Source organism: Vigna angularis, chromosome 1, assembly GCF_016808095.1.
Source record: "Vigna angularis cultivar LongXiaoDou No.4 chromosome 1, ASM1680809v1, whole genome shotgun sequence".
Lineage (NCBI taxonomy): Eukaryota > Viridiplantae > Streptophyta > Magnoliopsida > Fabales > Fabaceae > Vigna > Vigna angularis.
Window position 1 is genome coordinate 54,148,188 of NC_068970.1, and position 25,430 is coordinate 54,173,617.

At 34.7% G+C, this 25,430-nt stretch overlaps 1 protein-coding gene across 1 annotated transcript in view; it reads right to left on the reverse strand.

The window, feature by feature from the left end:
- The window catches only part of LOC108341238 (uncharacterized), a 68,096-nt gene that overhangs the window by 22,513 nt on the left and 20,153 nt on the right, over window positions 1–25,430 (reverse strand). Inside the window, exons 11-23 of the mRNA XM_017578934.2 lie at window positions 21,261–21,410; window positions 19,151–19,214; window positions 16,948–17,049; window positions 14,333–14,524; window positions 13,827–13,954; window positions 13,116–13,266; window positions 12,632–12,727; window positions 12,418–12,519; window positions 9,390–9,448; window positions 9,199–9,301; window positions 6,229–6,414; window positions 6,011–6,127; window positions 5,295–5,575 (exon numbers count right to left, since the gene is read on the reverse strand). Coding sequence (XP_017434423.1) covers window positions 5,295–5,575; window positions 6,011–6,127; window positions 6,229–6,414; window positions 9,199–9,301; window positions 9,390–9,448; window positions 12,418–12,519; window positions 12,632–12,727; window positions 13,116–13,266; window positions 13,827–13,954; window positions 14,333–14,524; window positions 16,948–17,049; window positions 19,151–19,214; window positions 21,261–21,410 — 1,731 coding nt within the window. The remainder of the gene's footprint in view (window positions 1–5,294; window positions 5,576–6,010; window positions 6,128–6,228; window positions 6,415–9,198; window positions 9,302–9,389; window positions 9,449–12,417; window positions 12,520–12,631; window positions 12,728–13,115; window positions 13,267–13,826; window positions 13,955–14,332; window positions 14,525–16,947; window positions 17,050–19,150; window positions 19,215–21,260; window positions 21,411–25,430) is intronic.

Here is a 25,430-nt window from a genome sequence, read left to right on the forward strand (position 1 = left end):
GCTTAGCACGTGATCTTTAATTAAACAATTACACTGTTCTCCCTCCAAAACACAACTTTCAAGCAATATCATTTCTGTTCACTATAACTCTCAGAGCATCATGCCATTTGAAGTTTTACTATCAACTACAGGATTTTGGAAGGGGATTGTTTTGTCAGGTTACAAGCCCATGGGCTACAAATAAGCCATAAAGTCACCAATAGGGTGTTGACATCAAAAGTTGCAAAAAAATAGAAGAAAAATCCTTGAAAATTCCCTTTATTACTCATCCACACAATTATGCGGTTCATTTACACTAAAATAAACTAATGTGCAACACATTTCATCTATCAAGGAAGCTCAAAGCAGAGTATAACTTTCAAAACATTTATCAATTCAATTTACTATAATCAATTCTCAAAGGGACTAATGTAATCCTACTTTCCTTATTAAACCTACAAACAACCGTTTGGGTTATTTTTGTTAATGAGTTCGTTGAAAATCCTACATTGACTAGACTGAAGACCTATTTACAATATATAAGTGTTGACAAACGTCATCTTACAAATCAATTTTGTGAGATTGAGTTAGGCATAAACCATCTTACTAATAGGGTTAAACTACACTGACCAATTTATTGATGCAGCCTTTTTTAAAAGAACATATCCAGGTCTATTTGAAAACCTTTTAAATAAGCCTACATACCTAGTTCTAAATAGACCAATGAGTCTAAAGTTATGCACATGTCATTAAGCATAAATTCTTTAAACACAAACAAATATATTATATTTATTTATTTAAAAAGACCAGCCTATAATTCCTAGCATGTTTAACTAAATAGGGATTTAAAATAACCTTGGCCTAACTTAATTAGTAACTAGGCCTAGCCAGGTATGAGTTAGGCCTTAAACCCCCAACAACAAATCTGATCGGTTCTCATCGACATTGCTAAGTAATGCAATAAAAAGGTAAAGTGGTCACTGAATGGGAGACCCCAAACAATAAAAGACAATGCACTGTTACGTTTAGCAACACCATTAAGAGATCATTTGCGTTAACTTTGAAAAAGTAATGCAGTCAAATGAAGGACTACACTGCAAATGAGATTTTGGACAATCTGGCAGGAGTTAGAACCAAAAAGGTTTTCCTTAATTTGATCATGTTGGAGGAACTAGACTTAAATTACACAGAAAAGGTATAAACATATCACACAGGAGTTTAAGGTAGCAAAACATGCACAGGTGAAGAGAGCTACTAGAATTAAACAAACTAAGAGATTCAGTTTCAATTTCAAAACAGAGTACAACAAAGTTAAAATGAAATTACAAACCTGAGAAAGAATGTAGATACTACCTCTAGTCTTTTATTTAAAAGAATGAACGAGAGAAACTTGTTGGACCTAATTATAAGAAACACAACCTACTATCATATGTATTAATTGCTAATTATCTCTTATACTATTAATTTATTTTAGTCTATTAATGCGTCACACATTTCCCACCATAGTGGATACATTCTATAACTAAGACTTATTTAAATGTTGTGTCTAATGCAGGCCACAGGTATGTATTTATATTAATCTACATAATCAAATCATTATATTCTTGCCTAATAATCAGGGATAATGATCCTAATCTAATTTCCTAGAATCAGAAACAGTTAATGACTAATTACATTCATTGGGCTATTACTAATAAAAGACACACCTATTGGTTGAAAGAATTACTCTTTAAGTTACTAGTGTCATTAAATATAACAAATAACTTCTTAAATCATTTAATCTTATTAGTATGCTTGAAAAATATATATAATATTACTAATTAAAATAAACTGCTGGTCAAATGCTTTTATAACTTGACTTTTATCATAATAGGTTTCTTTTTCCTATGTTTGGGTCTTCTTAGACTGTGTATAGCCTTACAGCTGGCCTATTTTTTGATCATGGGTTTTGGTTGGGTCCCCCATGAGTTCTTTGTATCTTTCTTTTTGTTTCTAATGATATTTTCTTGTGATGGCAAATGATAGATGTTTCTAGGGTGTCATCCTAGCTAAGAAGCCAAGGATCATAGTGATGCCTAGCATGAGTTTAAATTAAAAAAAAAAAATCAACTGATTCAACTATTTTAATTGGTTTTGATGAATTAAGTATTTTATCCCTAAATATAGGAACTGAGGGAGTATAGAAATGTGATGAGAACTCTTCAATACTGATACCTTTCTAAATTATACCAGATTTTAGTGTGATGAAAATCTAGTTCACAATTACATTGAATTTGCGTTTAGAAAAATAAGAATTTTCCTCTATGCAAAAGTTATGTTAAAGCAAGTTATATCTTTCACAATGGCTTCAAAATGAATCGAAACATTCATTATCAAGTTATAACTCCTTGATATGGTTCTTTTCAAACTTATTCCTCAACCGCATAATGGAGGTACATATAAACTCTAGTTCCAAAACTCAACTAAATAACATTAACAACTGACAAGACAGATCTAGGCAGTCTCAGCAGTAAACAGGTGAAAAGATGGATGGTGGTACTCATTACCACAGTAAAAATAAAAAATCTGGACCTTGACAAAATTCTAATCAAATGTAGCTTTTGATAGGATATAATGTGTATGATAGGAGGAAGCAAATTAAGAAGTAGTTGTTAGTTAAGTTGTTAGGATGACTGAAGTTTCCTTTATATAGTTAGGAGGTCCTGGAATGCAAAGGACTTTTGGGGATAATCTTGTAGATTGAGCTTTAACTCTTTGTGAAGGAGAAACCCTTGGAGGAGAGAGTGCTCTCCTATTTTGTGTTCTTTTCAGTCTATATAATAAAGAATATTACTCTTCTTTCTCTTTTCAATTTTGGATTCCTAACAAATTGGTCCGACCTCTCGGATCAAGAACTAGTGGAAGCATGGAAGGAAAAGTCAATACTTTGGAGTGGAGGGCCAGCAAACAGGATAAGGTGATGGCAAAATGGAGAGGAAATATTCAAGAGATAAGAAAAGATATCCAAGAAATAAAAGAAATGATGCGGAAATTCAAGAATCACAAAAGGGGCTCAAAAGAAAGTGAGAAATATGTTTACTGAGCAAGAAAGGGAAGGAGTGAGGAATTTTTTGCAAGACATCATGAAAGGAAAGAAAGAGGTAAAGATGGGTATGGATGTTGAGAAAAATAGTCTGCAAGACATCAAGAAAGCAAAGAAATCCTTAGATGGAGGAGAAAATTCAATCAATTGGGAGGAGGAAAGAGAAGAGGATACCATTGACAATAATGGAACTAGGAAGGGTGAGGAAGAACCACTTTTCCTGTGGGTTGAAGGAGTGGAGTTGTTCACATTTGAAGGGAATGGCAACCAAGGTCAAACAACAAGGGCAACAAATGTTTTTGAAGTTCAGAACATCAAAATATCAACAAAGGTACACCCAACAGTCAATAACATGGGAGAAAATGCAGTCCAAGGGTTCAAGACCTGGCAACAAAAATCCAAGAACCTTTCTTGGGAAGATCTTTCTAAAGCCCTCTGTAGGAGTTGAAGGGCAGAGAATGCAGCACCATTTTTGGAGAGTGTGGGGGTAGAAAATGGAGCGCCATTATTGGAAAATGGGCAACAATTAAACAACAAGAAAGGGTAGAAGATTACATTCAAGAATTTGAAATGCGAAACAACAATAGGGCTGAATTTTGTTCTGCTATTGATGTGCCGCATAGTAATAATGCAACATGATGGTTTATGGGACATGGATATTCTTTATATGCATAAAGTTATTCGCATTCTTGAGGAGGATGGGTTTGATTTCTTGGCGCCAACGGTGGGTGGAAATGCATGGAGAGTTTTACTTGAGAGTTTGGCATCCAAGAATTCAAGATATTGGTGTCACAAGCAAATAAAACACCAAAAGATCAATTGCAAGGATATTTCTTTGCAGGGCTACAATCTAACATTCACAAACGATTGCCACAACAAGATCTAAAGAACTTGATTAGAGATATGCAAATTGCTCTAGTTGTGGGATAAAGGCCAGTAATGAAGAATCACACCCTCTATAGGGAAGAAAAAACCAAAACAAAAGAGAGATTTGTAATAGAAAAATATAGTATGATGGAGGAGGAAGGGGATGCAAAATTAAAGAGAGTTGAAGGTGGATATGCAGCCAAGCAACAATTTTTCCCAAAATCAAATTTGTGTAATAGGAATAAGAATTCATGATTGAACTTAGATGTGATAATGATTGGAACATCAATGACTGTTAGAAGTGGACTTTAAGCCTAACTCAACCCCACAAAACCGGCTTGTAGGGTGAGGTTTGCACTCACTTATAAACTATGAATTAGCCTTATCTCTAGTCGATGTGAGACTTCCAACACACACCCCACACGCCGAGGTATATACATCTCGAGCGTGGGATTAGACATTTTTAATGGATGGTCCAATAGCGGCCCGATAGCGGGTGGAACAATATGTCCAACAAACAACAAATATCGCTAGGATAGGCTCTAACCATGGCTCTGATACCATGTTAGGAGTGACTTTAAGCTTAACTCAACCCCACAAAACCGGCTTGTAGGGTGAGGTTTGTACCCACTTATAAACTATGAATTGGCCTTATCTCTAGTCGATGTGGGACTTCCAACACAATGACATTGTTATTTTGGGATTCCAAATTACTGGGTTCAAAATTTGGTATACAAAAACCACTCTCATATCAACCGCCACCCAAGCCTCCAGAGTTGAAATTGCAAACAATAGCCAATGGGTTCCCTTCCGATGATAAGACAATATCACACTACCATGGGATCAAGCTTCACTGTTCCAACCTTGAGGACAAGGTTGTTCTACAACAGCGTGTAATGATAGGATATAATGTGTATGATAGGAGGAAACAGATTAAGAAGTAGTTGTTAGTTAAGTTGTTAGGGTGAGTAAGGTTTTCTTTATATAGTTGGGGGGTCCTAGTATGCAGGGCACTTTTGGGAATAATCTTGTAGATTGAACTTAAGCTCTTTGTGAAGGGGAAACCCTTGGAGGAGAGAGTGTTCTCCTATTTTGTGTTCTTTTCAGTCTATACAATAAAGAATATTACTCTTCTTTCTCTTTACAATTTTGGGTTCCTAACCGCCTTTCAAATAAAACAAACACAATAATGACATACAAGAACAGCCCCACCATACAAAATGTATTAAATAACAAAGTAAAACTGTCAATAGTCACAATTTAATATAAAATTATGCAGAAAATGACAAGTAATTTTTCAAATTGCAAGTTGAAGTCAAAGCTACAGTCCCCATGAAAGATAACCGAATGCATATGTTGAACGTACCGTAAGACCATTTTCTGTAAGGAAACCATGATCTCTGAGTGGCTATCTCCATCATATTCAAGGTCAACTTCCAGATCAACCAAATCAACTTTTGAAACAATAGATATGCCAAAAGTAGAATCTGTTGGCTCAACTAACACAGTATTGGGAGGATGCGAGGAGTTTAAGACTCCAAATTCACCCATTAAATGTAATGTGCTCATATGGTTCATCAATTCCATGAAAGAACCATATATTGAAGGAGAGAAGTGTGCTTTAACAGATTCAATAGATACATAAACCTGAAATTAAGAAGTATAAGAAATCAAGAGATTAGGAGAACGGAAGACTAAGAAAGAACAGAAAATTACTGCATGGGAGAAAAGTTTGTATTAAGTGCCTGTTCAAGTTAATTTACTTCATAATAGAATTTGATAAAATCAGAAATGTGAACTTAAGTAAAGTGTTTCATTAATTAAGTCAAAATCATTACAGAAAAACGAAAAATACATGAGTCTATATTACATACACTCTGATCAACAGTAAAACAGAGCAGTTAAGGACAGTTACAAAAAATAAATGAACTGCCACAACTTACAGAAAACTATAAACTATATAAAAAACGGAAAAGAAAATAAGTGTAAACTGAACATCACATAACAGAAAGGAAAAGAACAAAATACAAGTCTGAACAGCTAAATACAATTCTAATACTTCATATCTGAAAAAGTAATCACCTCTAATTGCTTCAAAATGGTCTCTTCTGGGATCATGCAAAATGCCAGGAAGAACGAAACATTAAATTTCTCAATAATAGAAATTCTTTTTGACTCGTCAGAGTTTATCATGGTGATCTGAAGTAATTAGAAGCAATTCAATAGTTACCACACTAAAAAAGAAAGGATAACAAATGTAAAATTATGCACAAGAACTACATGCGGACTAAGAGCCTTACCATAAAATCATCGAATGTAACATCAAAAAATTGATATAGATCTTGAAGTTGGATGCCCATACAAATCCCAGATGTAGATAATGAAGTTAAAAAGTTCTTCACAGAATAGGGTTGCTCCTCAACTTTTGAAGAACAAGACACAAGGCCATTTGTGGACTTAAAACATATAGATTTTGACTTCATTACCTGTGCTAAAACATCATCAATAAGAAGCATAAAAAGAAAAAATAATTATGAAACAAAGTGTAATTCAAAAATTACTAACTTTAAAACTGTCAGAATCCCTTGACTTATGCTGTAATTAATATTTCCTTGTACAGTTTTAATTGCATAATTAGGAAATTTAATTACAGAGTTCTGATACTCAGAAAACTCAACCCACCATATATCGGCACAGAAGAAATTATAAAGCCACATCAACAAAACCTGCAGACTCAGGTAATTGCCCCTTAGCATTTGCAGGTAATATTCCTTACTCTTGTGCAACAAATGCCTTAAATTCCTTTTGCAGATAGTACTTTCATTACAGTTGTTGGAAAATGAGATATTATCACAAACCAGAATCTCATTTTATTTCATTGTGATACTTGTGAATTAGCAGAACACAAATTTTCCTCCTAGTAATAATACAATGACTATTCCTTATGCATTAATACATAGTGATGCATGGGACCCTCCAATATTCCTACTCTATTTGGGGCTTGTTGGTTTGTTATTGATGATTGCATTTGAGTTTCATGGGTATTTCTCTTTGAAACAAAAAACCAAAGTGAGCCCGGTTTTCAAAACCTTCATCCAAATGATTAAAAATTAGTTTGAGACAACCATTAAAAAAGTTTGTTGAGATAATGCCAAAAGATTTTTCTCACCCAAACATTGTCCTCCTTATTCAATGAACAAGAGACAATTCATTAACCTTCTTGCGTGAACAGCTTGCATGAACACCCCACAACAAAGTGGGGTGGCAAAACAAAAAATTGGGTAAATATAACTCAAGCCTCTCTCCTCATAAAATTGCCCCAAATAACAGTCTCAGGACAACAAATTATCATGTACGTCAAGCATTATGTTTACGTAGAAGATATAGTTGTAACAGGAATGATCATGAAGGAATGGAAGCCTTACAAAAATGTTTGACAACAGAATTTGAAATTAAGAAGTTAGCCAGATCAAAATATTCTTTGGGCATTTGAAGTGGCTCATTCCCATCATGGTATTTTCAACTTCCAACAAAAATATGTGCTGGATTTATTGGCTGAAACTGGTAAATTAGGATGCAACCCAGTGGAGACAACTATTCAACAGAATCACAAACTTAGTGAATCAATTGAAGACATAGTTGTGGGTAGAAAATCTAATCAAGGTTGGTCGAGAAATTGATCTAGTGGTCTGGCACTAGGCCCAATATTACCTATGTTCTAGGGGATGCAAGTCAGTTCATGCATAATCCAAAAGAGAATCATCTCAGAGTTGTTTATCGCATTCTACGATACTTAAAAGGAACTCCTAGAAAAGAAATTCTTTTCACAAAGGGGAATGAAATGATCTTAGAAGCCTACACAAATGTTGACTATGTAGTATGTAGGTTCCATAGACGATAGAAGACCTACCTCTCGATAATGCACTTTTCTTGGAGGATATTTAGTCACTTGGAGGAGCAAAAAACAAAATATTGTAGCAAGATCAAGTGTAGAGTCAAAGCTTGGAGCGATAGCCATAGGGATTTGTGTAATACTATAGCTAAAGACAATTTTAAAAGACCTGAAGATTCATTGGAAGAAGCCTATGAGATTGTATTGTGATAACAAGCCAACAATATATATTGCGCATTATCTTGTGCAACATGATAGAATTAAGCATGTTGAAGTAGACAAACACTTCACAAAGGAGAAATTGAACAATGGAACAATATGTACGCCATTTGTATCGTCTAGAAATCAACTTGTAGATGCATTGACAAAAGGGCTAACCAGTGCTACATTTTAGTCTATTATTGGCCAATTAATGAGATCCACTCACCAACTTGAAGGGGAGTGTTAGAATCCTTTTAGGAGATTTAATTACATTTCATAATTAGGAGAATTAATAGGCTAACAGTATATTTATATTTATTGTACAAGACCATTGATCCTGAATTCTAGGAATAGATTATATCCATCATAAATTAGGATTTTAAGTTCTTATGTCAGTGTATTATGTGTTTAAGAATAATTGCTCCTCTATGAATAATATAAAAAAACAGTTTTTTTCTGGAAAAAATATTGTAAGGTACTGTGGAGAAAAAGAATACAAATATTGTTAATTGCCATTAAATAAAGAAGAATGGTCTATTAGACAGTCAATATTTATTCTCTGCAGAGTGCATTTGCTCAAACATCCCACAGTTGAAATTCTTAAAACTCATTACAAATCTTTGTTTGAATATACGCTCTTATCATAAATGATCCCTTAAATAGCTAACAGCAGGGCATTAATACTGAACTACAGATCAAATAAGATTTTTTGCAATTCTCAGATTGCTAAGGATATGAAGGATACCCTCTATCCTCTAAACTAATATGTGATAAATAGAAAAAGGAATCAGATATTTAAGTAATATCAGTGAAATCCTTTCATTCCAACAGAATACATTACCTGACAGCATAAACAACAAAAATACACTGAATCACTCCGTTATGATCAAATGTAATACCAAACCAAGAAAAGTGCCTCAAAGTTGAAGAGCACACATTTGCTTACCATAGCCACAAAAAGTCAAATCTATTAAGTTATATGATTATGATTGAGCAGATTTGTTGGATTTATGTTGGTTTGAAGGCTAGTGAATATATGGATTCAATTGCCACTACTACTCACAGTGCAAGAAAAGACTGCATACCTTTTTATATCACAGTTAAACTAATTAGTCCACTGATCTCATCAAAAAATATTGGACACAATATATTTAGTTTGGTAATATAGAGAAGTTACCAAGTTGCTATACTCTGATGCTGTATTTCTCCAAGGAAAATTAACAGAAACATCAAGAATAGTAACATCCCACACAACTTTTTTATTGTTTACAGAAATATATCTGCAGATGGAAAGAAACCCAGAAGTTACCATCATTGTTTGAGAGAGATTTCACATAAAAGATTTTGAGTAATGACACCACAGCTTACTCTGCTTTGGACAAGAGTCGAGTATGGTCATTTTCAATCCCATTCAGTGACAATAACACCTGCATTTTGACAGAAACACAGATTTATGACCAAAATACAAACAAAAAATTATATCATCCTCAACTGGAACTACAATATGTCGACTGGGTGACAAAAGAGAAACTAGATCCTCTGAAATATTTCAGTTAATAATTTTGATTGTGAAATTGATTGTTTCCCAATATAGTTGGTAATTATGAAATTTTCTGTACGAATACTCTGTTACAGTTTTTCTTTAGCAAATTTTTAGATAATTCATTGTTGTAATATTTTCTTTCCTCTTTAGAATTTGGTTTCCTACTTTCACCTAATGTAATTATCCTCTACAAAAAGGACGAACCCTACACAGATTAATCATCAATAACATTTTCATATTTTCAACTCAATGAGATAGAGAAAACATAAAGACTGATTCGATAAACTACAACCCTCCATGTTGCTCTGACTACCACATACAGCCCAATATTGTCATTTGGACAATGTGTTTGATCCAAACTAGTGGATAAAGCAAGATTATTTATAATGTATATTAAAAATTAAAAATCTATTATATAAGTGGTAGTGTACTGCATCACATATTCAAAGTTAGTCTCATGCTGGAGAGCTGGTTAGTTTTGGTCAATGCAGGCCAACCTTAACTGCAGCACCTTCATTGTACTATGTATGAGAGTTTGTTCTTATCCTACATTAACTGAAGATAAGGCTTAAGAAGTGCTCATAAAACTAGAGCAATCATCATCTTACAAACTAATTTTATGAGATTGAATTAGACACAGCCAAACTTAAAATTCTATGATATCAAAATGTGTCCTTTATATATAGTTGGGCCACCTGCACTGCCATACTCGAAGCCTATAAATGTTGGTAGACAATGTTTCAAAAAGGGCTATCTAGGAAGGGGGCTACCAGAAATGTTCAGTGTGGCATCATATTGTGCAGTTGCTGAGACCACAAGTCTAAAAGGTTGAGAGCCCGCATTGATTCAAGAGAAAGCATAATTAGAGCTTATAATGCCAGAGCAATAAGCATGAACAAGCTAAGGTTGAGAGAAGCATCACACCGTGCAGTGGTAAGACACCAACTTTGAAGGGTAGACAACCTAGAAGGTTTGTCAAGCTGAGATAGTTCTTAAACCAAATTCTAAAACCTCACTAAATTATTTCACATGCCTTCGGCTAATTCAACATCTTGTGAGTGAATCTATAGTACTCGGTATCTAACATGGCCAAGAATGAATGAGATAAAGAACTTAAGGAAAGCTTGCTTGAGTTTAAATGACCTATAAACAGAAATCAAACGGAAGTTTGAAAAGTAAATATCTAAAGGGCTCAAATTGATACAAGTGTCTATGGCTAACAAGAAAATTTCAGGGTTTTAACACCGTTTGTTTGTGTTAGATATATTAGATTATTAGATATTTTAAACAGATATCTTATCTTTATTTTTTATCTTTAATTTGTTTGTTATTATTCCTTATTTATATTTTGGACTTAGTCTATATTTCTTTTATTATAAATAGAGTATCCTATATTTATATATTCAACATAAGGAAGATTAAATCCATACATAGTTTTTATTATATTGAACAGCTTGCAATAAAAGTTTCATTAATTTTGCTAAAGAATTTTACTAACACCACATAGTCACCATAAATAAGCTTCATGAGTTGTATTCACATTTCTTTTATATAAAGTATTCTCATTTCTTTTATATAAAATTGCTCTTCTTGGTACCCAGTCAAGGTATTGCAAAATTATACAAGTGCCTTCTAAATGAACTTCTCTTGGACAGTACATTATAAATTGGCCAACCAAACTTACAATGAATGCAATATCCAGCCTTGCGAGTTTGAGGCTGGGTTCCCCAAATGGTTGGGTGATTATCAATTCATATTGGAACTAGTTGTGAGTACCTTGGAGAGGACTACCTACAGAGGGTTCTGACTATTGGAAGGTTCTGACTAGAGAAAGGTTGAAAGAAATGTCACCATGTGAAGTCTTGTTCAATGAAATCCACCAAGAGGTTGGCTCTAAGGAGCAGTGCTAACTTAGGAACTTGGGTATTATGGGGTAGCTAAGTCCCACATCAAGTACTATAGGATGTTTGGTAGAGTATTTAAGTGTTTGGTTCTCCCTCCTTAATAGCTAGCTTTTGAGAGTGGGTTCCAATGTGCTTGGGTGCCTATCAATCATCATTACGTCTAGAGAAAGTCCTTTCTAAGAGAGTCGTCACCAACTCTTTTAGTTTAAATGATAAACTAGCAAATGTCCTCTCAAAGGCTCTCAAGGACCCTCAATTCAGTATACTTATTCAAAGCCCAGTACATTTTTCATGTATGCTCCAAAATAGTATTGGATATAAAACATGGTTGGATAAGTTTATCAATAAATACTTCTAGGAGTGAAAATAAAATAATTTCTCCATAAACTAAATTTAGCTTATACACAAGTTGAAATAATACTTTGAAAATTATATGAGAGTTTCTACAATGTAGCTTATACATAAGCTAATTTTAGCTAATGGAGAAGTTCATTCTTATTTTTCTTTTTTAAAAGCACTAATAAAGAAACTTATCCAAACCCTTACGAAGCAGTCCCATAATTTATTTTCTAGTTGATCGACCCAAATAGTCTTATTCAAGCACTCAGGAATTAGCATCATCCTTAATTGTCATGTTAGCAAGTTGTAAGGACTTTTAGCGTACGGAAATATCCAGACTGCTTAGTGTTGTTTGTTCAAGAAAATCAGACAGTTTCAACTCTAAAATTCTCAAAACCTTTCTCATTAACAACTTAACACGCAGAAGTCAGTTGCCACTTAATTCATGAAAATATTCAGCAAGGACTAGTACACACTGGACATTAGCAAAGAATGAGCCCACTTTTAAAAAGACACGTAATGGGAATAGGGTTTAAAAGCATGTTCTATACAAAATTAATAATGAGGACAATAATAATAAAAGCAGGACATCGGTAAAAATATTTAATACCCTTTCATTATGAAATTTGATGGACGTAAAGACGTCATAAAACTCCAACAAGTTTGATAAAATGTTTGCATCAACTGTAACTTCCAGTTGTTCGAGTATTCCCTGTTAACACAAAATTGGAAAAGAAAATATGATATAGCAGGACATTTCAGCTTTGAATATGCATACCTACACGAGCATACCAATGCTCGCCACTTACAACAATGTTGGATACCTTCACTGACATGTCCATATCTGTATGGGATGAAAATTTTACTCGAAAGCTGCAGCAATCATCCAAATTGTCCAGTAAATGGTTTTCAGCAACAGGCTGCAAATCAAAGTATATAACCATCGTCGGTAATAGAAATTGAAATAGGATAAGTCGAATAACTATCAGGTTAAAGTTCCTAGCATTTTGTTCTATCTTATTTACATTGTGAAAGATGAAATGAAATAATTTTCGGAATCCAGTGAAGTAAAATTTGGAATAAAACATCAAAAGGAAAATTGTCACGGCAAGGTTTATATCAAACTGGAGAAAAATCTATCCAATGCCCATAAAAGTAACACTACTCTCTGGCAATGACTGTTGAGCAGTAAAAGAGCCAACAGCCAAAAATATCTGTTAAACAAATAGAAAGCTTACAGGTTGGGTGGCTACAGAAAAAATGAGAAATATAAAGAACCATGTATCCAGAAGGAAGTTGGAATGATACCCCTGCAATATGTACAACGACTTTCTTGTTGCTTAGATCAACCATTTTGACAGATTTGAATTTGGATATAACAATTCCACGATCTTTGTAGATCTTAGACTTGACAGTTCCACCTTCAACAATTATTTCTGCAATTCCTTTACCATGCCGCCTTAGAAAATGAAAAAAAGATTGGGAAAATAAACATAATTAGTTGACTACGTAAGAGTCCAAGGACATGGCTACATGTTCTATTTCATATCACATAAAAATCATATCAGAGACAAAGTTTAGTAAATGAAAAAATGAGTAGCATTCTAAAATTGAGATTATGTTATAATTTTATAAATATAAAAATCACAAAGACCTGAATTGATAAAAATCAAGGAGAAAGTGAGGGAAAATGAATTTCTCTTTCTTTATTTCAACAGTAGGGTTAAAGACAAATAAAACACGGATTTCACTGTTTAAAAATTTAAATAGAATAAACTCCTAATAGGTTACTTTAAATATAGTAAATGATCTCACTCATACTCCGGACTGTGTTCCAACTAAAGGCCTAACAGCTGGGAAAGAAACATTACATTAAACAGCATAAACGGTATGACTGGCTACCGAACTGAACAAAGCATTACTCTAACATGAATCATGTGATAATAGAAATCATTCCCCTAGGATTTAGATGAAAAAAGTATCTTAAAATGCTTTTGAACAAAGGATACAGCGCCATACTTGCTACAAAACGTAGCAGAAATCTGATCAATCTCAAACATCATTGAAAAAATGCATAATTCATGCTTTGCAGCAGAATCAAAACTGGACGATACAAGAGGATGAAATTCAGTTGCTTCAGACATATCCTGCAAAAATACAGAAAACAGAAAATTACACAATGCAATATGTGATTCTGATGTTTACAATTCATTTGGATATAGAAATGCCCTGACCTAAAAGAATAGCAAAGAAAAACAATTATCTCGCCAACAAATACACCCAGCTTCTCATTGTTAAGAATTATGATTGATTATTTGAGATATTTATTTTAATCAGTTAGTGTCAACCAATATTAATAGCATAAGGGGGATGACCAAACACTTCAATATTCTACCAAGCATCTTATACAAGAAGAAGTAAAATTAGGTACCCAATAGTACTCAAGTCCCTATCATATTTTTGTAGTATTTATTTCTACAAGTTTTCGGCCAAACAACAGCAAGCACATTGAAGGATGCATGTACCTTAACATCAAATGACACAACTCCAGAAAATTGACTTGAATCATCAGTTCCTCCGGCCCCAAGCATACCACGAGAAAGCCAGTTTAACCATCCCTGAGATTTAACAGTGTGTTCATCATTGCAAGACTTCTCTGTGGGAATATCAGTGCTAATCTTGCCATTGTTAGGAGTTGAACACCTTGAGAGAAATTCCTGCAAACATAAAAAGGAGAACATTTGAAAACAAATCACACATCACAAAATGTCTTAAAGAAAGTGAATGATAGAAAACTTAGTTAACAAACTGCACTATTTGTGATTTTCACTCTGACAAAATAAGAAGCTTAGAAGATTAACATAGGCAACCGCTTACAATAAAAGCTAATTTTAGTAGTAGCTGACATGTATAAAAGCTAACAGATGTAACAATTACTAATTATTCAACCTCACAGTATTTACTCTAACACAACCTCCTTCCCTCCCTCTCCCCCTAAGGCCTGGTCAGCACATCTCCCCATTGATCAAGAACAAGAATATGACAGATAAAGAGCTAATATTTTCTTGGAATAGAGTTTGCTTATTCCAAGAATGAAATTTTCATCTCCCAAAGGAAATATGTACTTGATTTCCTCAAAGAAATAGGAAAGTTGGGATGTAGAACCTTAACAGTTCCTATAGAATAGAATCACAAAATTGGAAATGAAGAAAGTGTTACGGTAGAGAAGACCCAATATCACAGATTTATAGGAAAATTTATTTATCTATCACACGCAAAACCAAACATTGTGATAGATTTTTTTAAGCAAGAAATCAACCACACTCGTAAAACACACTCACAAGCACCCAGAATACTGGAAAAGATTCTGTTTATTAACCTTGAGACCAAAGAATACAGAGTACAATAACTATCAAGGGTACACTCTCCCTTCACATAGGACACAATGGTCCTGTCTATACAATCAAGCAACAAAAACATGTCCGTCACCAGACACCCCTGCCCTCTTATAAAGCCACCTCATCTTGCTAACCAACCTCTAACTATCCAACATACTTTCTAAGCCTCCTAACCGGCCAACAGCCTACAACCTCCTAATTAATTTCTTTTCCTCCTTTCATATACTTTTAAAACCCTATCACATTGCTTATGCAGTTAGTGTAGTGAGCCAATTTATACATGATCCAAGAGAGAGACACATGCAAGCAGTTGACAAAACTCTCCAGTACTTGAAGTCAAATCTATGAAAGGGGTTATTATTCAAAAGGAAAGACACGTTGACTATGAAAATATATACTACTGATGCTGACTATTCAGGTCACAAAAAACCTATTCCTAGGTATTGTGTGTTTTTTGGAGATAGTATGGTAACGTAGAGGAGCAAAAAGCAAGATAGAGTATTTTGTTCTAGTGCAGAAGCTAAATTTCGAGCTCTTGCTCAAGGAATGTGTGAAGGACTCTGGATAAAAATCATTTTAGATGACCTTAAAGTCAAGGTGGACAACCCTGTGAAACTATAATGTGACAATAAGTTTGCCATGAGCATTGCCAATAATCCAGTACAACATGACAGGACCAAACCCACTAAGATTGACAGACATTTCATCAAAGATAATTTAGACTGAGGATTTGTGATTACAACTCATGTTCTTACAAAACTTCAAATAACAGATATTTTTACAAAAGGGCTCCCTCAGGGTAGATTTCAAGATTTTGTAGGCAAGTTGGGAATGATTGATATTCATTTACCAACTTGAGAGAGAGTGTTGTAATTAGAATAAAACCTTCCTAGTTAAAGAAAATATTTGTAGAATCTTCTAGTTTATTTTTCAGCATATTTTTTTTTCTTATTTCCGCTTTTGGAAGATTAGATTGTTACAAATAAGTGTAAAGAAAATGTAAAAGACATGAATGATAAGAATAAAAATCATTCTCCTTTTCAAGTAATCCCCTACCACCAATCTTAATTTATATTTATTTATAGAGTCATCTTCATTTTCCCTGACTCTAAAACCTACTTAAAGCCAAAACAACTTGTCTACGAAGAGGTAGAGATACTAAGTCCTATGTATTTTGCTGCATGACTGCACTGTACTCCTGCTGCATCAAGCCAACCAATTAGCATCCTCAAGTGCTTGCTTAAAATTTTTAGGTACAGAATGAGAGAGAAACAATGAGGGATGAATTCTAGATTGTAGAATACCAGATATAGGTGTAGTCTGCATAAGATGAGTTTTAACTATTGTAGTTGTATTAGGAACAGAAACAGACTCAGAAGATGATGAGTTAGAGGTGATAGATAGCATATTAAAAGACTCAAGCACAACAGAAGTTGTTAGTGAAGGAGCTGGAGAATTTTGAGGTGGTGTAAGAGTGAGAGCTATGCTGAAATACAAATTAAGATCTTTAACAGAATTGGAAGCATTTGGAAAAGAATCTACACAAGGAAAACCATGTTGATTAAACAGAACATCTACTCTGCCACTTGGTGATAGACACTTAACCCTTGTGAAATAGAGAACATCCCAAGAACAAACATTCCTCAGATTTCAAAGTTGAATAAAATATGCAAGTCAAATAAGGAAAATAACACCACCAAATGAACGCTGAGTTTTCATTAAATAACTTGGAGCACATTCACCTGCATCTCAGATTCTGCAGCAGATCGATAATTCAGTATGTCATCTAAATCTGATTCCTTTTCCATTTGCTCCAAATCTTGAAGAACGTCATCATCAACTAGCTAATAAACACAAATCTAATCATCATTAACAGGAAACACTACAAAGCTCATAATCTAAAACATAAGTTCAAAAGAGAAAATGAGAAATGTAATGAGAACCGTATGTGGCTAAACTACACAGCAGAGCTGAATTATTAGAGAAAAAACTATAAGGCAAATATCAAACTTATCCTAATTATCAAAATTACATCATTCCATTAGCATTTGCAATTAATACAAGTCATTTTTACCAAGGTTGTTTAACTGTAATTTATTAAAGGACCACCCAATCCAAAAGATTTCATTAAAACACATCCAACAAATAATTTAAATAAACAAGGTTTAATCAGTCATTCAGTCTTTATCGCTGTGCCAATTTTTCATTTTAGAAACTATACCTAAACAATCAGCTGCAGTCCCAACACGAACAATTTTTTTTCTGTTTTAGTATAGGAATGTGAAAAATATATTTGGCTACTTATTATTAGGTTTAGACTTGCGAGCTGCCAGGTGACAGCTGACTACAGCTTTTTCAGTTACTTGTAAAACAAAGATATTGGTTGCTATAAAGATGGACAGCTAAATAAAATATCCAACCTGTTGAGATAGAGAGCAAAGAAGCCCATCAATGCAAGTGATAACAAATATGAAGTCTTTGATACAGGTTATGAATTGGTTGCACGTGCCAGGATAAATGGAGTTCTTACAGACCATGGGGATAAGTGAGTAGAACTTGTAACCAAAAGTATGTTAGAATTAGGATTTGGGACTAACTCAGCTCAACAAAAATGGCTTGTTTGGAAAAAGTTGTCCCTCACATATATAATCTTTTCAGATTCTTTCCCTAGTCAATGACATGGTCTTTTTCCTAATACACCCCCAATGTCCAAGCCTATTTGGCTTTTGCCAGGGTAATAGGTAGGTGGCCCTTTTAATGGATCTAGGATAGGTTTTGTACTCGTAAGGGGAGGGTTTCTTTCCATATTTATGCTTTTTTCGGCCTGTCTCTAAAGATTTGAAATGAGAGCTGGTCTAGACAAGGTTCATTAGTCAGAGGTGTTGTGAGCCTGAAATTTTGACAAATGAAAGTTCATTGTGGCCAGAAACAACCAAAGATGAAGATCAAAAAGTGTCTCAAGCTGCTGCAATGACTGCATAGCATCATGAACAAGAGACCAAAGTTGAAGCATGGTTTAAAATTAAAGGACCTACCACTAAATAAGTTAGTCTGCATCAAGCACTAATACCATTTAAAAAGAAAATGTTAACACAAGACTTAGGGTGAAACCCATGTGTCATGATGCTGAATTATTCAGAAAAGGAAAAAAGTGTTTCCATGAATCATGATTTATCCTACATTGTGAATTAAGACACTACTTACATACTCTCAAAGCACACTCAAACACTAAATGTATATTGCACGCAAATTAAATGTATGGAAAAATATTTTTGGACACCAATCTTTTTTATCTACATTCATTTGACAACTAACTTTTATAATAAAATATTATAGTAAAATAATAATATAAACCTAAAAAAAATAATAACTTACGAAGTTGTAACATGAGTGTAAAAGAAAAATGGAGGTGTCAAACCATCGTCATCCTAAATGTATTTCATGCAATTAAATGCATCTCTACAATTTTGTCTCCGAAGTTGGTGGGTGCTATCACATAGTCCCTCAACCAAAGAAATTTCTCATGTAAATCACAGCAGTCTAACACATGACAATAAGCGATTATACTTTGGGACTTAGATTAAATGAATTAATTCCAGAGACTTTCTTCACAATCTAACAGCAAAAGTGACAGTCAGTGACAGTTTCAGAGATTAAAAAGGTCATTTACTTGTAAATGAAAATATGACAATTCTTTGTCAGTAACTCTGAAAAGTCATTCCATTTTAGTCCATCTAATAAACTCATGATTTTAATTCTTCACTAGGGACTAAAAACGTGCTTTTCATAATTGTTAAGGACAATAGATTGAAAAATATATATACCAAATAAAACCAAAATAAATTATATTTCCAAATACCAAAAAATATAGTTTGGTTATATTATAAACATATATTTGGTTCCCATCAATATGTTTTCAAAGAAAGAAGAAGGAAAAGAAACCACCTGTTCTTGTTGGAGAAAATCCAACTTAATCTTGTACAAGTTCATATATTTCCGTCGAAAACTTCTGCATCCAGGAAACTTAAAGAATTACTAAGACGAGGTAGATGAATGTGAAGGAGAGACTGCATAACAACACAAATCATACGGAAATCAGGTATACTACATTTCTCCTATTTGTGCCCTCTAAGTAGGAAAAGGAAGACATAAATTTAAAGATACAAGTACTCTACATAATACGAACAACAAACAAATTTGACAGACAATGTTGTCCAGAGCTATACAAAGGGGTTTAATCAAGGTTCTAAATATTAGAACTGAGGAAATTACTTTTCACACTTATAATTTGCAAATGATACAATGTTGGTCTATTTCAGGGTATCAGTATTTCTGTTATGTAAAGTGACCAGCCCTTTTACTGATAGGTTTTAAAGCTTTGCTTTTACAAACTCTTTCCTTTCTTTTTACTGGTCTAATGATTCCTTACTCTCCATCTTAGTGTAATCTTCTCTCTTTCTATTTGTTAGATATTGTTGGTTACAATATCTTATTTTAGTTACAATAATGTGTATTTGGGCTTAGCCCATATTTTTTTATTCTTCATTATAAAAATATTCCACTATGTGTATTTTCTACACAAGGAGAGTTAACTCTATACCAAGTTTTCACTATTTTCACTTGGAAGTTCTCTACTAATCCCATACATACATACACAAATATACATACATACATACATACATATATATATATATATATATATATATATATATTTGTATGTGTGTTAATTTTCATCTCCCGATAAAAATGTGTTAATTTATTGGCTAAAACAGGTATATTAGGATGCAAACCAATAGAGACACCTATTCATTATAATCACAAACTTGGTGAATCAATTGATGATATAGTTGTGGATAGACAATCTTATCAAAGTTTTGGTCGAGAAATTGGTCTACTTCCCTCACACTAGGGCAGACACTACCTATGTTGTAGGGGTTGTAAGTCAGTTCATGCATAATCCAAAGGAGACTCATCCCACATATGTTTATCACATTCTACAATACTTGAAAGGAACTCCTTCTATTTACAAAGGGCAATGAGATGATCTTTGAAGCCTAGACAAACGCTGACAATGCAAGCTCTATAGACAATAGAAGATCAACCTCTGGATATTACACTTTCCTTGGAGAAAATTTAGTCGCATGGAAGAGCAAGAAACAAAATGTTGTGACGAGATCAAGAGCATAAGCATAGCTTAGAGCTATGGCGTTATTGATTTGTGAAATACTAAGTTTAAAAATAATTTTAAAGACTTAAGATTTATTGGAAGAAGCCTATGAGACTGTATTGTGATAAAAAGTCAACGATAAATATTGTGCAACATGATAGAACTAAACATGTTGAAGTAGACAAACACTTCTTCAAGCAGAATTGGATAATGAGTCAATATAAACACCACTCCCCAGGAAATCAACTTGCATATGTATTGACAAAAGGGAAAACCAGTGCTACATTTCAATCTATTGTTGGCAAGTTGGGAATGGATAACATCCACTCACCAACTTGAGGGCAGTGCCAAAATCCCTTGATTTATGCTGCATTTAATATTTCGGTGTACAATTTTAATTGCATAACTAAGAAATTTAATTACATTTCATAATTAGGAAAATTAATAGGCTGGCAGCATATTATATATTTATTGTACAAGATCTTTGATTATATCCATTATAAACTAGGATTTTAAGTTATTATGTCTATGTATTGTATTTAAGAGCAATTGCTCCGCTATGAATAATATCATCATAAACATCTTTTCTGGAAATGAGGATTACCATAATCTTGTCCCTGATGCCATACCTTGATATTAGAGGCCAAGGTGTCATAATTATTGCCATCTAACTTGCTAATACAGAGTATGACATCGACAAAGTAAAGATAGCAAATTCAGATCAAGAAGCAATTCCTGAAGTTACCATATTCACGTGGAGGAGAGAGAAAACTAGAACGGGAGAGAGAGAGAGTCCACACAAGGGAGGAGAGACATAAAATGGTCTCCAATCACAACGAAATCAAACACAACCCTTATTCAGAACAATACTATAATACATGAACTTACAATCGATCACCAAAGTATCTCCATGATGTTTTCTTCAATTTCCTACGAACATCATAAAGAACTGATTGCTGCGCATAGTGCCACCAAAATATTTGCCAGCCTGCACATTTTCTTGGTAAAAGACAATGCCAAGGGCGAAAGCGTCCATACCTATATAATATAAAGATTAAAAATTTTAAAAACATAAAGCTGTACTTTTTACATAAGAGACAACATCATTGGAGAAGCAAGAACTGAACGAAAAGGAAACATAAAATTAGAATAATGCTATTAGGCCGATCCCAGAAAGGTGATTTTCCCCACTTAATGCTCACGGAAGGGAAAACAACAAATTAATTACATTTGGATAATCAAAGATTTGAAGGAGCCATAGAGTAATTGCTGCAAGTACCAAGTATTTACACAATACTTCTGTTATCAAATGTAACAACTGAAAGTCTGAAACCAGTTTAGCCTGTCAAGAAATTACAACTCCTGAGTCACTAAACAAGTATTCATTTTTTATCCTTGTGATACACTATTCCGCATAAGAATGGAAGTCTGAAACCAGTTTTAGCTTTAACTCAGATAACCAATGTGTATAATGAAAAGTGCATGGTTATGCTGAAGTTAGATCTAGCTTTTATGCAGAACACGAAAATTATACAATTGGTGGAACCACGTGTCTTCCTAGATAAATCTTTTCGCAATTAACAATAGATGAAAAGAATAAATCAATGAATATACTCGGAATTCATAAAAGAGAATTGTACTGTTGATATAATACTAGAATAAGTGAGCAGTCAATAACTGCAAATATTTTCACATCCACTGATCTGATTCCAACTACTGCAATAAGAAAAATTGACAGACTGACAATTTTTTACTTTAATATTAGATTCACAAACCTTTCGGATCAGCTGAAGAGTTTCTACAATCTTTTTCCAAAATTGAAATTGTTTTTGAAAAATTAAGTGAACAGTAAATAATTGTCAGTGTTTTAACCTTGCCTCGTGTTTCACTTCATATATATCAATGTTGTTAGATATATTATCTTTATCTTATCTTTATATTTTATCTTTAACTAGTTTGTTATTATTCTTTATTTTTATTTTGAGCTTAGTCCATATTTCTTCTATTATAAATAGAGTATCTAATGTGTATATTCAACACAAGAGAGATTAATCCATACATAGTTTTTCATTATATTCAACATGGTATCTAGTGTAAGGTCCTGGAAACTATATGGGCTAGGGGGCCCTATTTTCTGAGGCAGCCAGGCCCAAAGGGCCAAAGGCACCATGACCTTAGAAGGGGTTCCTTCATTTTCCCAACTCTGAACCAATTTTCAATTCTCCTTTCTCTCTCTAAACTCAGCTTTCCTCTTCCTTCTCTGCCTTCTCTCTACCTTTACACTCATTTGAACAGTTGCATTTCCAATTAGGTGGTGTTCTTTCACTCACGGAGTTGAGAGCTTCCCTTCTATCCGATTAGATTTCCATTTGGACGGGTAAGTCAATTTCTCCACTCCTCTTGAACCTAGGGCATGCAACTTTACTGGTTGCATGCAACTGGTGGTGCTCCATTTTGATTCTCTGTCTATTCTAGCTCTAAGAGCTGTTTCATCACCATTTAGGTGGTTGTAGGGCACTGTTTGGGTTTTCGCTGTGAAGGCACGGTTAGGGCACTCTAGTTGGCTACACTGCTCAACTTCAAGGTAAGTGGAGCTAGCTATTTATTTTCTTTGTGTTGTTGAAACGTATGATGTAGATGTTTGATAATTTAAGTTGTCTTACTGTTAAGTGTATTTTGATGGTGAGCATGTTGATTGGAATTTATTAAATATGTGAAAGTGTGTATCCATGGTGTACTGAACCTTGTTTGACTTGGATGAGCATGTGTTGGCTGTACTGGATTTCTGGATTGGAATAAGAACTCTGGGAAATAGTTAAAATGAATAGTGAGTGGGTACATGTATTGTTTTAGGATACTGTGAGGGAAGTAGAGTATTGAAATTGGACAATTGGGGTCTAGAGTACCATAGGACAGTTTGGGTGATTTAAATAAATTAACTATAATTTGTGAGAGCACTTTGTTGGTAGGTTAGAAGAACCTTAAAAACCTGAGTTGGCACATTCCTGATCATAGAGCAGCCCTGGCCTGGTCCAGTCAGTTGTGACTAGTCATATGTGCTGGCGTCAAAGGTGAGTTTGATGCGTTCAGACATTAGGTTCTTCTCCGGTGACCAATTGGGTAGTTGGGTTAGTTTAGAAGAGTGAATTAGAACTGGTTATGGTCAGAAAACTGAGTAAAGTCTTTAGCAAAATGGTTGAAGTGAAATTGGGTCCATAAGTTGGAGGAATTGATGTTTTAAAAGATAAAACTGAATTTAATCACTTCAGATTAGTAATGGGGAGAATTAGGATCATCCAGGCAAGTATAATTACACTTAATACTCGAATTGGAGGTCTTAGAAGTTAGCCAAGAGTCCTAGAAATGGTAAGGACTGGTGTAAGTGGGTGATTCTGCAAAATTCGCATTCTGCAGATTATGCAGTGTCGCTATGCGAGTTGTCTCGCATAGCGAGACCCTGTAGAGGGTGCTCATTGTCTTGGTAATTCGCTGTGCGAGCTGGTGCGCTGTGTGAATTACCATAGGGTGATGCTCACTGTTTCTGGACTCGCCATGGTGAATCCTGTCGCTATGCGACTGGTGGTGGTCTGGGATCACTGCCCATTTAATTCGAAGGGCGAGTGGGGCGCATAGCGAGAGCTTTGGGGGGGTTGGTCTCTGTCTGGGTTCTCGCATAGCGACCTGGGTGCGCTATGCGAGAGGTTTGAAGTCTGATGTATGCTGCGACTTAATTCGCATAGCGAATTAAGGTGTGCGCTGTGCGAGATCCTCTTGTCTCGCCTTGCGAATAGGATGCGCTGTGCGACTCCTGTTGGGTCAAGTCTCTTCTTTTGATATCTTTGACTGGATCAATTGCTTGGAATGCATAGTATGATGTGATTTATGAGGGAAGCACGTGAATGTATGAGATATGTTGGATTCACTGTGATAATATGATGGTTTATGATTATTCATGTCTTGGGTTAAGTTTCAAAGTGACAGTATGGTTCATGGACGTAATTCCATGATCCTCAAGGAGAGGATACATGGTGGAGCCCTGGTGATGTGTGGAATGATTGCATGGTAGCTCAGTCTTGGGGGTTTTCCTGACGCTCCAATGGTCTTTCATTCTCAAGTAGAGAGGATTGATCCATGTGGTGAGGAGTAGCAGGAGGTCCTAGTCTTGGAGGTTTCCAGTATGCTCCAGGGCACGGAATGGACTAACCTCGTGAGTGTGGTAGGGTGGAACCCATTGGCAACGGCTTTGCAAAGCAGTAGAGGCCACCACGAGTGCACAACCCGCCATAGCTCGGTAATCATTCCGGTCCGGACGAGTCAGTCTATAAAGTAATGAGTCTTGTGATGTCAATGTGCCATGTTTGAGTGACTTTTGCATGTCGTGTGTGATTGAATAACATGATTTTTATATCTAGCTCACCCTTGCTTGTTTGTATTGCTTGTGTATGTTTCTTCTTGCGATGATCATCCATTTGGATGGGAGCAGATAGCGAGGAGGTTCCTTTGGAAACAGCTTTGGAAGTTGAGGACAATGTTGCTACCTAGTCTCCTAGGATGTTATTAGTTGATTCTGTATTCTGAAATACTAATTCCCTTTTGGCTTACATTTTAGATCTCTTTGGAGTTTAAGCTTAGATTCTGAATTTACCTTGGGGATGACTGTAATCCTATTTGCACTCAATTGCTTTCCTATATTATGCATGAGGACGTCTTTATTATATATGCTTTCTATATAATTGGGATGTCACATCTAGAGCCAAGTTCTTTTGAGGAAAAAAATTTTGTTGCCTCTGTCATCTACCACTGTTAGTGGTGCCATCATCTACCGCTATCGTCTACCGCTGCCACTACCGGAATTTTAGTTTCGACCAACAATCACACGGTTTTGATCGTCTTGGCCAGGCAACCACCGTGCTGTCAACAAAGGCTTCATTGGAGCTCCTATGCACTCTCGATGCCTTTTGAAGTTGTGGATCTGCTCCTTTTTCCGTCATGCGTGGTGGCAAGTATCGTCTCCTTTCAGGCAGCGATTTAGAGTGTCAAGGTTGCTCTTTTTCCTCT